Source organism: Felis catus, chromosome C1 (genome assembly GCF_018350175.1).
Source record: "Felis catus isolate Fca126 chromosome C1, F.catus_Fca126_mat1.0, whole genome shotgun sequence".
NCBI lineage: Eukaryota > Metazoa > Chordata > Mammalia > Carnivora > Felidae > Felis > Felis catus.
Window position 1 is genome coordinate 42,626,243 of NC_058375.1, and position 14,378 is coordinate 42,640,620.

Genomic DNA, 14,378 nt, shown 5'->3' on the forward strand with positions numbered 1-14,378 from the left:
CTCTGGGTGAAGGGATGGGAAATAGCATCAGAAAGGGACTGCAGACATACTGGTATATTCATTTTAAGCTATGGGATAAATACAAAAGCCTATTTTAAAAATATACTTTATATTATATTTTATTTTTATATTTGAAATGTTTTATAAATTTTCTTTAATTTTTTTAATGTTTATTTATTTTTGAGAAACAGAGAGACAGAGCATGAGCAGGTGAGGGGCAGAGGGAGAGGGAGATACAGAATCCGAAGCAGGCTCCAGACTCTGAGCTGTCAGCACAGAGCCTGACGTGGGGCTTGAACCCACAAACTGTGAGGTCATGACCTGAGCTGAACTTGGTCATTTAACCGACTGAGCTACCCAGGTACCCCTGAATGTTTTATAAATTTCTAAATATCTTTTATGTGGATTTAGTCTTTAGTATACTATATTTTTATTTTTGTTCTTTTCAAAAAATGTTTATTTTGAGAGAGAAAGAGCGAGAGCAAGTACACAGGGGAGGGGAAGAGAGAGCAGGAGAGAGAGAATCCTAAGCAGGGTCCTCGCTGTTAGTGCAGAGCCCTATGCTGTGCTCAATCCAACAAAATGTGAGATCATGACCTGAGCTGAGATTAAGAGTCAGTGCTTAACTGATTAAATTAACAGATTAAGTGCTTAACAGATTAAGTGCTTGACTGACTGAGCCACCCAGCCATCCCTACTATGCTATATTTTTTAAATGGGGCTGTCATGTAGTAATATGGCAAATAATGTTAGAAAATCTTAAAACTAAATATTTGGGATCAAATGTTACAAACATTTGCAAAGTAAGAGAAATCCCCAGCACCCCCACCTAATCCAGATAAAGTGGAAAACATCACTGTAAGCAGACCCTAAATCTTTGACATTTACCAATATCAATAACTTGGGATTGGAGGCTAGGCTTTTGCCAAAATCTGGTAGGGAATTTGAGTGGATACTGTAAACTATAACTATATATATAATATAAACTAATATGGGCTAACAAAGGCTGGCTTTACTTTAGTGAAATGGTAGATCTAAAAAAAATTTGCTTATGGGAAAGGGAAATGGGGAATGCTGTCAGTTTTGGCGTGGATTTTGAGTAGAAAGATACCTCCTTAAAATTTGCTACTGGGGTGCCTGGGTGGCTCAGTCAGGTATCCAGCTTTGGCTCAAGTCACAATCTCGCGGTTGATGAGTTCAAGCCCTGCATAAGACTCTGTGCTGACAGCTCAGAGCCTGGAGCCTGTTTCAGGTTATGTGTCTCCCTCTCTCCGTACCTCTTTCCCCACTTGTGCTCTTTCTCTTTCAAAAATAAATAAACAAAAAAACAATTTGCAGGGCGCCTGGGTGGCGCAGTCAGTTAATTCGTTCGACTTTGGCTCAGGCCATGATCTCAAGGTTTTTAGTTCGAGCCCAACATCAGGCTCTCTGCTGACAGCTCGGAGCCTGGAGCCTGCTTTGGATTTTGTCTCCCTCTCTGCTCGTCTCCTGCTCGCATTGTGTCTCTGTTACTGTCTGTCTTTCTCTCTCAAAAATAAATAAACATTTGGGGCGCCTGGGTGGCGCAGTCGGTTAAGCGTCCGACTTCAGCCAGGTCACGATCTCGCGGTCAGTGAGTTCGAGCCCTGCGTCAGGCTCTGGGCTGATGGCTCAGAGCCTGGAGCCTGTTTCCAATTCTGTGTCTCCCTCTCTCTCTGCCCCTCCCCCGTTCATGCTCTGTCTCTGTCCCAAAAATAAATAAACGTTGAAAAAAAAAAAATTAAAAAAAAATAAATAAATAAACATTAAAAAAAAATTTGCTACCATAGGCTTGTCTTCACACACATTCAGGGTTTTTTGTTTGTTTGTTTATTCTGAGAGACAGCACAGCTTGGGAAGGGCAGAGAGAGACTCCCAAGCAGGCTCCACACAGTCAGTACAGAGCCCAGCGTGGTGCTCAGTCTCATGAACCACAAGATCATGACCTGAACCAAAATCGAGAGTTGGACACTTAACTGACTGGGCCCCACATTTAGGATTTCTTGCTTGGTTCAGGAAATCTATAGTTGAGAAATTATCAGGGTGAGCCTTGGTAATTCCCCTGGGGTAACCATAGTTTTGCAGAATCTCTCTGATGTGAACATCTTTTTTCTTCTTCTTTTAAGTTTATTTATTTTGAGAGAGAGAGAGTGCAAGAGAGAGAGAGAGACAGAATCCCAAGTAGACTCCACGCTGTCAGTGCAGAGCCCAGTGTGGGGTTTGAACTCATGAACTGTGAGATCATGACCTGAGTGGAGATTAAGAGTCATATGCTTAACCAACTGAGCTACCCAGGCGCCCCTGTGACATGTCTTCTACCCAGGCCTCATAGGAGTCCAGTAAATAAAATCCCATTAAAAGTGCATTCACAATCTTAATTTATGAACCATGAATCTCCATGAGTAAAATTCAACAGAATCAACAACAGGATTACGTTCCAGGAAACTTAAGGAAATGGATTATTAAAACACTATAAGTATATTTAAAAGTAAAGATATAAAAGATGAAATAAGTCATGAAAAAAGAACAATATACAATTAGACTATGAAGAAATATATACCACTAAACAAAGAGATAGTGACCTGGGAGATATATGTGTGGAAATTACCCACATGAAGTATAATCTCCATTTTCCCATGGGCCTGTAAACCAATTCTGGCTTTTAAGACCTAAGTAGAAGTCTCCTGAGACTCTTTCTTTTTGCTTCCCTCAGTCTTTTGGACATGAATTCTGACCTGGGGAGTTGGAGCAACTAAAATTTTGGGAATGCAAAATGGTAGATCCACTTGGCAAGAACAGGTTGGCACTTTTCTTTTTTTAATTTTTTTTTTAAACGTTTATTTATTTTTGAGACAGAGAGAGACAGAGCATGAATGGGGGAGGGGCAGAGAGAGAGGGAGACACAGAATTGGAAACAGGCTCCAGGCTCTGAGCCATCAGCCCAGAGCCCGACGCGGGGCTCGAACTCACAGACTGTGAGATCGTGACCTGAGCTGGAGTCGGATGCTTAACCGACTGAGCCACCCAGGCGCCCCGGCACTTTTCTTATATAAAGTTAAATACAGACTAGTAGGAAGTGTGGAATCCCAGGGACCCAGGAATCCCATTCCTAGGAAACTACCCAAGAAAAATGAAACCCAGATTCACATAAACTTATATGCATATTTATAGCAGCTTTCTTCAAAACTGTCTAAAACTTTAAATAATACAAATGCCCTTAATGATAAAATTGTGGAACATGCGGTATAATACTTCTCAGCAATAAAAAAGGAACTAATTACAAAAACACAACATGGAAGAATCTTGAATGCTTTATGGGGAGTGAAATCAGATTCAAAAGGCCTACGTATTGAATGATTCTATTTATATGACATTTTGGAAAAGGGAGAACTCTGGGGACAAACACAGATTTGGTTGCTTGGGGTTGGTGGGAGGGATTGTCTACAAAGGGACATGGGAATTTTTGGGTTATAGAACTGTTCTCTATGTTTATTATGGTGGTGTGGCACATGACTATGCATTTGTTAAAATTTTTGGAACTAAGTACACCAAAAAGTAATTTTTTTGCTGTATGTAAATTAGACCTCAATTTAAAACAAAAAACAAAAAACACAGAAATGAATAGGAAGAAAGTGATTACAGTAGTCTCCCTTTATCTGAGGTTTCACTTTCTGTGGTTTCACTTACCCTAAATCAACTGTAGTCCCGAAGTAGGTCATCGTTTGTTTTATTTTATTTTATTTTTTTAACGTTCATTTATTTTTGAGAGAGAATGTGAGCAGAGGAGGGGCAGAGAGAGAAGGAGACACAGAATCTGAAGCAGGCTCCAGGCTCTGAGCTGTCATCACAGAGCCCCACGTGGGGCCTGAACTCACAGACCATGAGATCATGACCTGAGCCGAAGTCGGACACTTAACCAACTGAGCCACCCAGGCACCCCTCAGGTCATCTTCTCTTGGCATATTGTCAGAAAATCATTAGTAGTCTAATGCTGCTTCACACTGCCTGTGGCATTCACCTCACTGCTTTTCATCATGTAGGCATTTTATCATTTCATATCCTCACAAGAAGGATGAGTACAGTACAGTTAAGATATTTTGAGAGATAACATTGATATAATTTATTACAGTATATTGTTAATCTCTTACTGTGCCTAGTTTATAAATTAAACTTTATTTTAGGTATGTAGAGGAGAAAACAGTCTGTATCGGGTTTGGTACTGTGGGCAGTTTTAGGCATCCACTGGGAGTCTTGGAACGCATCTTCTGTGGATACGTGGATAAGTGGGGGACTACTGGATAGCATGTGAACTTATTGGAGAAATTTAGTTATGAAGAGGAGTAACTGAAGAGAATGTGGGTTTCGGCAGAAGGTGTTTTTGTTTTTAAGGTATATAGCAGAACAAATTATATGTTAAGAATGATCCATTTGAGGACACTCTGAAGATGTATGCATGAAGAAATGATAGGAGGGACCAAGGCAAGGGGGGATGAAGTCAGTCAGCACATGTGGAAGTGTTGGGTTTTGCAAGGAGGTACACATTTTCTTTTTTTGTTTGTTTTTGTTTTTAAAGTTTATTTTTGAGAGAGAACGCACACAAGCAAGGGAAGAGCAGAGAGAGAGAATCCCAAGTGGAGCTTGAACTCAGGAACCATGAGATCATGACCTGAGCTGAAATCAAGAATTGGATGCCTAACCCAGGTGCCCCGCCCCCCCAATATTTTCCATGTAAGAGGAAAGTAAAGGAAAGATGCATGCATTTTCCAGCTAAATTTGATGGTGAGATGGCCTCATTTTTCTCCGTGAAGTGAGTCAGATTCTGATAGCATAAAATGCATTTGAGGAATAAGTAGAAGGCATGGAATAATTCTTGCCTGATGTTGGGAGAGTACCCTGTCTTGAAGACCTTATGGACAGACAACTGTCTCAGAGCTACGGAGGGCTAATTTGAAGTTAATGATTATGAATTTGCTGTGACATGCTATGTTATGGGAATCTTCCTCCTTCCCATAGATGATTAGCTGCTGTGTGTTGCCACAAAAAACTAGTTAGTAGAGTTCTTCTAAGAATGGAGTTTTGTCTGGAGAGGGAATAAGGAGTTGAGGGTATTTGCAAAGGAGTAATTTTTACTTTGGATCATGGAAGGAACTTAATCATTTGAAAGTGGGGTGGAAGTCAAGGAATTATTCCATGTTGAAGCCTCTGACAAAGGTAACAACCTCTGTTTGACCTATGTCTATCTCTTCGTGTCTGATACAGTGCCATGCCTTTCAAATATTTGTTGGATAAACAAATGCCAGTTTCTCTTAGAGGAGAAAGAGACCATATGCCTCTTTACTCTCACCTCACTGTCAGTTCTTACTCTTCTACAGCAGCCTGGTATAGCACACTTTTACATTGTGAACAGTTGAGGGTAAGAATAGGCAGGCCTGGGGCACCTGCATGGCTCAGTCAGTTAAGTGTCTGACTTTTGGTTTTGGTTCAGGTCATGATTTCATGGTTTGTGAGTCTGAGCCCCGCGTCAAACTCTTTGCTGCCGGTGGAGAACCTGCTTGGGATTCTCTCTTCCTCTCTCTCTGCCCCTCCCTGGCTCGCACTCTGTCTCTCTCAAAATAAATAAATAAACTTAAAAAAATACACTTAAAAAAAAAAAAGAATAGACAGGCCTTATCCTCTGGGACATAGTAATCACTGAGTAATAAATATTTGTTGAGTGAATGACCATGTGATGTCTGAGTTGCCCCTGTGTTTCATTGAAGTTGTCAGATTTCTTGGTTGCGTTCCCCACTATTAGCTCCAAAAGGATTAAAATAATATTTTGCTCATTGCTGTATTTTCAATGGCTGGCACACAACAGGTGATGAGTGAAGGATTGAGAGAACTTAATTTTTTTTTCAAGATACAACAGAAATAGATAAAATCTTCCATTCAGTTAACAGTTGGAATAAGGTGGTTTCGTTACATATAAATCATGTAAATCACTACTAGGGTAAGGAGAATGTATCTTCAGATATCCTTACCAACTAGTTTGATGTCTTTTGCATGGTCTACTTCTGTGCTGAGTTTTTCTGGATGTATTCTAACAAAGTTTGTTTTCTAGGAGGAGGCATCTCCCTACTCTTTGGTCAACATCTGCCTGAACTTCCTGATTGCTAACCTAGAGAAATTGTGTTCTGAAAGATCTGATGGAACATTGTGCCTTCCAGAGCATTGGAGTTTTCCTCAGGAAGTAGCTGATCGATTCCTTGGGGTGATGACATGGCAAGGTAATAATAACACTCTTTTATTTTAATTTTTTAAAGTTTATTTCTTTATTTTGAGAGAGAGTGCACACTCGCGAGCACTCTTGGATGAGTGCACGGGGGAGGGGCAGAGAGAGAAGGGGGAGAGAGAGAATGCCAAGCCCGTGTGGGGCTCGATCCCATGAACTGTAAGATCATGACCTGATCTGAAATCAAGAGTTGGACACTTAACCAACTGAGCCACCCAGGTATCCCTATTTAATTTTTTTTGATAAGGTTTCTTTATATTGTACTCTTAAAGCATTTTACTATTTGAAGAGTGCTTTCATATCCAGTTCCTGTTTTACCTCTCACAACAAATGGATGGGAAATAGGGAAATAATTTCCATTTTATTTGTGTGGAGATTTGAATCCCAGAGCCTTTCTGGGATCCCTTGCAGGAAATTTGTCTTGTTTCTAGGTTTATCCTGCTATTAGCTTAGCAGAGTGAAGACAATGGAGAACTAAACCAAGTTCCCACTCATCTGTTTGCTCTCTAGCTTTTGAAGTGCTGTTCCTATAGTCTTGTCTCCTACTCTTTTTGTTGTGAATACGAGACTTGACTTTTCATTTACTTCCCCTTGTAGTGAGGCTTTCATAACCTCACCAAAAGTTGTTATTTTACTTTTTGATTACAGCCTTCCTGGTGGATGTGAAGTATTTATTGTGATTTTGTTGGATTTCCCTAATGAGTAATGATGTTGAGCATTTTAAATGGTGTTTAATTTATCATGTTACTGGTTTTTTTTAAGTTTATTTATTTTGAGAGAGACAGTGCAAGTGGGGGACGCGCAGAGAAAGAGAGAATCTCAAGCAGTCTCCACACAGTCTGTGCAGAACCCAATGTAGGGCTTGAACTCACAACCATGAGATCATGACCTGAGCTGTAATCAAGGGTGGGACACTTAACCAACTGAGCCACCCACGCATCTCCACTTTTTTTTTTAAATGTTTATCAGTTTTTTCTTAATATAAAGGCTTTTGGTAACAAATTACTGAGATGTGTTTCACATACTATATAATTCACCTACTTAAAGTGTACAGTTCAATGGTATTATTATTTTTGTTTTTAGCGATTTGGGTGGCTGTCATCACAATCAATTTTAGAACATTTTTTGTCACCTCAAAAAGAAACTCCTTACCCATCCCCCAATCCTAAGCAACTACTCATAGACTTTTTATTTCTGTGTTGTTGTTGTTTTTTCCTGAACATTTAATATAAATCAAATTGTATAATATGTGGCCTTTTATATCTTCTTTGGAGACATGTCTATTCATATCCTTTGCCCAGTTCTTTCTTTTTCTTTTTATTTACTTATTCTTTTAATTTAAAAAAAATTAATTTTTTAGTTTACATCCAAGTTAGTTAGCATATAGTGCAACAATGATTTCAGGAGTAGATTCCTTAATGCCTGCATTTAGCCCACCCCCTCCCACAACCCCTCCAGCAACCCTCTGTTTGTTCTCTATATTTAAGAGTCTCTTATGTTTTGTTCCTCTCCCTGTTTTTATATTATTTTTGCTTCCCTTCCCTTATGTTCATCTGTTTTGTATCTTAAATTCCTCATATGAGTAAAATCATATGATATGTGTCTTTCTCTGGCTAATTTCACTTTAGCGTAATACCCTCTAGTTCCATCCACGTAATTCCAAATGGGAAGATTTCATTCTTTGTGGTTGCCGAGTACTTTTTTTTTTTAATGTTTATTTATTTTTGAGAGAGAGAGAGGGAGGGGCAGAGAGAGAGGGAGAAATAGAAAATCCCAAGCAGGCTCAGCACTGTCAGCACAGAGCCCCAGAAATTTAAAAAAATGATCACCATGATAAATCTAGTTACCATATGTTAACCATACAAAGGTTTTACAATATTACTGACTATATTCCCTATGCTGTACATTACATCCCCATGTCTTATTTTCTTGTTACAAGTCCCTTATCACTTACATGGTTGCAATTATTTTCTTCCATTCTATGAATTCTCTTTTCACTTTGCTGATAGTGTGTTTTGACTTACAAACAGTTTTAATTTTTTAATGTTTATTTCTGAGAGAAAGACGAGTGCAAACGGGGGAGAGGCAGGGAGAGGAAGACACAGAATCCAAAGCAGGCTCAAGGCTCTGAGCTGTCAGCACAGAGCCCAACGCGGGGCTCAAACTCACAAGCTGCAAGGTCATGACCTGAGCCGAAGTCGGATGCTTAACCGACTGAGCCACTCAGGTACCCCAAAAATGGTTTTAATTTTCATGAAGTCCAATTTATCTATTTCTTTTCTGGCTTATGCTTTTGGTATCATATCTAAAAATTCATTGCCAAATCCAAGGTCCTAAAGATTATACCTGTATTTTCTTCTAAGAGTGTTGGTTTTTTCACTCCTACACTCTTAGGTTTTTGGTCCATTTTGAGTTTATTTTTGTATATGGCATGAAGTGTAAGAGTCCAGCTTTATGTTTTCCATGTGCCTATACAGTTGTCCCATCACTATTTGTTGAAAAGTTTATTCTTTCACTATTGAATGGTGTTGGCACCCTTTTAAAAAATCAGATGACCACAGAGCATTGTGTTTATTTCTTACCTTCATTTCTGTTCTGCAAAGCAATATGTCTATCCTTTGTCTGTATGACCCTATCTTGATTGCTGTTGCTTTGTAGTAAATTTTGAAATTCGAAAGTGAGAATTCTCTTTTTAGGATTGTTTTGGCTATTCTGGGTCCTTTATATTTCCGTATGAAGTTTAGAACCAGTTGGTCAGTTTCTACAAAGAATCCAGCTGGGATTTGAATAAGGATTGCATCAAATAGGTACGTTAATTTGGAGAGCATTACCATCTTAACAGCATTAAGTCTTCTGATGATGAACATGATGTCTGTTTATTTAGATCATCTTGAATTATTTTCTAATGTTTTGCCATCTTAACCATTTGAAATCTTCATGAGTTTGGGTTAACTTTCTATTAAACTGGACTTTCATTTCTTTGAACAGTGTTTTCTAGTTCATGTATATAAGTTTACACATCTTTTGTTAAATTTATTTCTAAGTATTTTATTCTTTTGATATTATTTTATGTGGAATTGCTTTCTTAATTTCATTTTTGTTATTTACATATTTATTTACTTATATTTATTTATTTTTTTGAGAGAGAGAGGGAGAGGGGCAGAGAAGAAGGGGCAGACCCTGGGATCATGACCTGAGCCAAATCAAGCTTAACCAGCTGAGCCTCCCAGGTGCCCCTTAATTTCATTTTTGGATTGTTCATTTTTAGTGTACGGAAATATAGTTGATTTTCTTTTTGAAATGTACAAAACTAGAAAATGTAAATAAACCTCAGTATATTCAACCTAAACAATTATCAACTCATGGCCAATCTTGCATCATCCACACACCTACCCACCTTTGTCCTGCCCCCAGATATTTTGAAGTAAATCCCAGGTATTATGTTATTTCAACTGTAAATGTAGGTGGGGAGTGGGGCTTGTAAAATGTATATACATAACCGTAATTTTAATTTAACACTTAAAATTTTAATATTCGTTTTTTAATATCAGATAGTGAGCGTTCATTTTGACTGATTGTCTTACAACTTTTAAAAACCTTTGTTTGAATTAGTATCTAGGTGAGGTCCATATATTGTGATCAGTTGATAGGGTTTTTAGCCCTCTTTTGATCTACAGGCTATCTTGTATTATTTTGCAATATGTATGTTATATGTGTATATATCTCTATCTTTGTGTGTGTGTGTGTGTGTGTGTGTGTGTGTGTGTGTGTGTGTGTGTGTAAGACTTTATTTTTTAGAGCAGTTTTAGATTTACAACCAGATTGAGGGTACACACATGCATAGTCTCCCCTATTGTCAACGTCACTCATTAGAATAGTACTTTTTTTTTTAACCAAGGATGACGCTACCTTTGACACCTCATAGTCACCCAAAGTCCATGTTTTAGTTTAGGGTTCACTCTTGGTGTTGTGTATCCTGTGGGTTTGGACAAAAGTATAAAGACATACCCATCATTATATCATAAAGAATATTTTCACTGTCCGAAAAATCCTCTGTCCTCTGCCTGTTCATACCTTCCTCCCATGCCTGGCAATCACTGATGTTTATATTGTCCCCATAGTTCTGCATATTTGGAATCCTGTGGTATGTAGCCTTTTCATATTGGCTTCTTTCACTCAGTAATATGCATTTCACTCCATGTTTTTTATAGCTTGATAGTCATGTCTTTTTAGTGCTGAATAATAGTCCATTGTCTGGATGTGCCACTGTTTATTCATTTACCTACCCAAGGATGTCTTGCCTCCAAGTTTTGGCAATTATTGAATAAAGCTGCTGTAAACATCTCTGTGCAGGTTTTTGTGTGGACATAAGTTTTCATCTCCTTTGGGTAAGTAACAAGGAATGTAATTGCTAGATCATATGGTAAGAATATGTTTAGTTTTGTAAGACACTGACAAACTGTCTTCCAGAATGGCTTTTGTACCATTTTGCATCCCACCAGCAGTGTATGAGAGCTCCTGTTGCTTCACATCCTGCCCAACTTTTGGTGTTATCAGTGTTCTGGATTTTGGCCATTCTTTTTTTTTCAACGTTTATTTATTTTTGGGACAGAGAGAGACAGAGCATGAACGGGGGAGGGGCAGAGAGAGAGGGAGACACAGAATCAGAAACAGGCTCTAGGCTCCGAGCCATCAGCCCAGAGCCCGACGCGGGGCTCGAACTCACGGACCGCGAGATCATGACCTGGCTGAAGTCGGACGCTTAACCGACTGCGCCACCCAGGCGCCCCTGGATTTTGGCCATTCTAATAAGTGTGTAGTGCTGTCTCACTGTTGTCTTAATTTGCATTTCCCTGATGACGTGATGTGGAGCATCTTTTCCATATGTTTATTTGCCATCTATATATCATCTTTGGTGAGGTCTTTTCAGGTCTTTGGCCCACTTTTTAATCGGAATGTTTTCTTATTGTTTTTGTTTTCTTATTGTTAGGCATTCTTTTTTTTTTAATGTTTATTTTTGAGAGAGAGAGAGAGCACACACTAATGTGAGTTGGGGAGGGGCAGAGAGGGAGACAGAGGCTTCGCACTGACTCCCATGTGGCGCTTGAACTCACAAACCATGAGATCATGACCTGAGCCAAAGTTGGATGTTCAAATGACTGAGCCAGCCAGGCGCCGCATGAGTTCTTTATATGTTTTTGGATAAGTCATTTGTCCGATATGCCTTTTGCAATTATTTTCTCCCAGTCTGGCTTGTCTTTTAATTATTTGGATATTCTCTTTCACAGAACATATGATTTTAATTTTATTTGAATTAAGTTAAATCAAATTTTGTTTTATTATACTTCTAAATGTTTATTTTTGGGTGAAAGAGAGTGAGTGAGGATGGGGCAGAGAGAGGGGGCCAGAGGATCTGAAGCAGGCATTGCACTGAAAGCAGTGAGTCCGATGTGGGGCTCAAACTCACGAACTGTGACATTATGACCTGAGCCGAAGTTGGACTCTCAATTGACTGAGCCCCACAATTTTAATTTTAATGAAGTCCAGCTTATCAATGATTTTTTTCATGGATTGTGTCTTTGATGTTGTATCTAAAAAGGCATTACTATACCCATTATACCCATAGATTTTCTTCTGTTACATTCTAGGAGTTTTATAGTATTGTGTTTTACAGTTAGGTGTGTGATCTGTTTTTGAGTTAATTTTTTTAATGCTTTTTATTTTAACGTTTGTTTATTTTTTGATTCCGTGAGCAGGAGAGCGGGGCAGGGGGACAGAATCCCAAGCAGACTCCAAACTGGCAGTACAGAGCCCAACTCGGGGCTTGAATACACAGACCCTAAGATCATGACCCAAGTCTAAATCAAGAGTCAGATGCTCAACTGACTGAGCCATCCAGGCACCCCTGTTTTGAGTTAATTTTTGTGAAACGTGTTAGTTAGGTCTGTGTCTAGATTCATGTTTTTTTTTGTTTCTGTTTTTTCATGTGGATGTCCATTTGTTCCAACGTCATTTGTTGAAGAAACTATATATTTGCCATTGAATTGTCTTGGTTCTTTGAGTCAAAGATCAGTTGACTGTATTTATTGGGTCTGTTTCTGGGCTCTCTCTTCTGTTCCGTTAATATCTTTATTCTTTTACCAGTACCACACTGTCTTGATTACTGTAGCTTTATAGTGAGTCTTGAAGTTACGTAGTGTCAGCTCTCCAACTTTGTTCTTTTCTTTCAATATTATGTTGGCTATTCTAGGTCTTTTGCCTTTCCATATAAACTTTATTTATTAAAATTTTTTTTTAATGTTTATTTTATTTTTGAGAGAGACAGAGCCTGAGCAGGGGAGGGGCAGAGAGAGAGGGAGACACAGAATCCGAAGCAGGCTCTAGGCTCTGAGCTGTCAGCACAGAGCCTGACGTGGGGCTCGAACCCACTAACCATGAGGTCATGACCTGAGCTGAAGTCAGATGCTTACCCAATTGAGCCACCCAGGCACCCTCCATATAAACTTAAAAAAAATGATTTTTAATGTTTATTTATTTTTGAGACAGAGATGAATGGGGGATGGTCAGAGAGAGAGGGAGCCACAGAATCTGAAGCAGGCTCCAGGCTCTGAGCTGTCAGTACAGAGCCTGACATGGGGCTCGAACTCATGGACCGTGAGATCATGACCTGAGCTGAAGCTCAACTGACTGAGCCACCCAGGCAAATATAAACTTTAGAATCAGTTTATTGACATTCACAAAATAACCTGCTAGGATTTTTATTAAGATTGCATTGTATCTGTATATCAACCAGGGGAAAACTGATACCTTGAAAAAAAATTTTTTTTTGTTTGGATACTTATTTATGTTGGGGGAGAGTGCAAGTGGGCAGGGGCAGAGAGGGGAACAGAGGATCTGAAGCAGGCTCTGTGCTGACAGGCTTTCAACAGCAAGTCCAATATGGGCTTGAACTCACGAACTGAGAGTTCGACCTGAGCCAAAGCCGGATGCTCTGCCCACTGAGCCACCCAGGTGCCCCTAAAAATTTTTTTTAATTCCAGTGTAGTTAACATACAGTGTTATATTAGTTTCAAGTGTGCAATATAGTGATTCAGCAGTTCCATACGTCACCCAATGTTCATCACAAGTGCCCTTCTTAGCCCCATTACCCATTTCACCCATACTCCTACCTCCCTCCAGTCTGGTAACAGGAGTGTTTGTTCTCCACAGTTAAGAGTTGTTTCTTAGCTTATTTTTCTCTCTCTCGCCCTCTCTTTCTTTCTCTTTGCTCATCTGTTTCTTAAATTCCACATATAAGTGAAATCATATGGTATTTGTCTTTCTCTGACTGACTTATTTCACTGAGCATTATAGTCTCTAGCTGCATCCATGTTGTTGCCAATGGTAAGATTTCTTTCTTTTTTATGGCTGAATAATGCAAAAAACTGATATTTTATAACATTGATATAACTGATATTTTATAACATCTTCCTGTTCATGAACATAGAATATCTCTCCCACTTATTTAGTTCTTTGATTTCATTTATCAGTTTTCTAGTTTTCCTCATATAGATCTTGTACAAACTTTTTTAGATTTATACTTAAGTATTTCATTGTTTTGGGGTGTTGATGTAAATGGTATTCTATTTAATGTCAAATTCCCTTTTTCATTGTTGGTATATAGGAAAGCTAGTCACTTTTTGTATAGTAACCTTGTATTGTGCAGTCTTGCTGTAATATTAGTTCCAGGCGTTGTTTTTTGTTTTGTTTTATTTTTTTGTGATTCTTTCTGATTTTCCATGTAAATAATATGTCACCCGTGAACAAAGAGCTTTATGTCTTCCTTCCTAATCTCTTTTTTCTCTGTCTTGTCATATTGCATTAGCAAGGACTTCCAGTACAGTGTTTTTTTGTTTTTTGTTTTTTTTTTAATTTTTTTTAACGATTTTATTTATTTTTGAGACAGAGAGAGACAGAGCATGAACGGGGGAGGGGCAGAGAGAGAAGGAGACACAGAATCGGAAGCAGGCTCCAGGCTCTGAGCCATCAGCCCAGAGCCCGACGCGGGGCTCGAACTCACGGACCGCAAGATCGTGACCCGAGCTGAAGT

The 14,378-nt window shown here is 39.0% G+C and overlaps 1 protein-coding gene across 6 annotated transcripts in view; it reads left to right on the forward strand.

Moving 5' to 3' along the window:
• The window catches only part of ZYG11A (zyg-11 family member A, cell cycle regulator), an 84,323-nt gene that overhangs the window by 8,438 nt on the left and 61,507 nt on the right, over positions 1 to 14,378 (forward strand). For 5 of the 6 annotated variants that reach the window (XM_045035846.1, XM_045035845.1, XM_045035843.1 and 2 more), the window contains exon 2: positions 6,119 to 6,284. In XM_045035846.1, the coding sequence (XP_044891781.1) occupies positions 6,119 to 6,284 (166 nt within the window). Of the gene's footprint in view, positions 1 to 2,460; positions 2,818 to 6,118; positions 6,285 to 14,378 lie in introns of those variants that run through there. The other variant, XM_045035844.1, reaches the window with a different exon arrangement.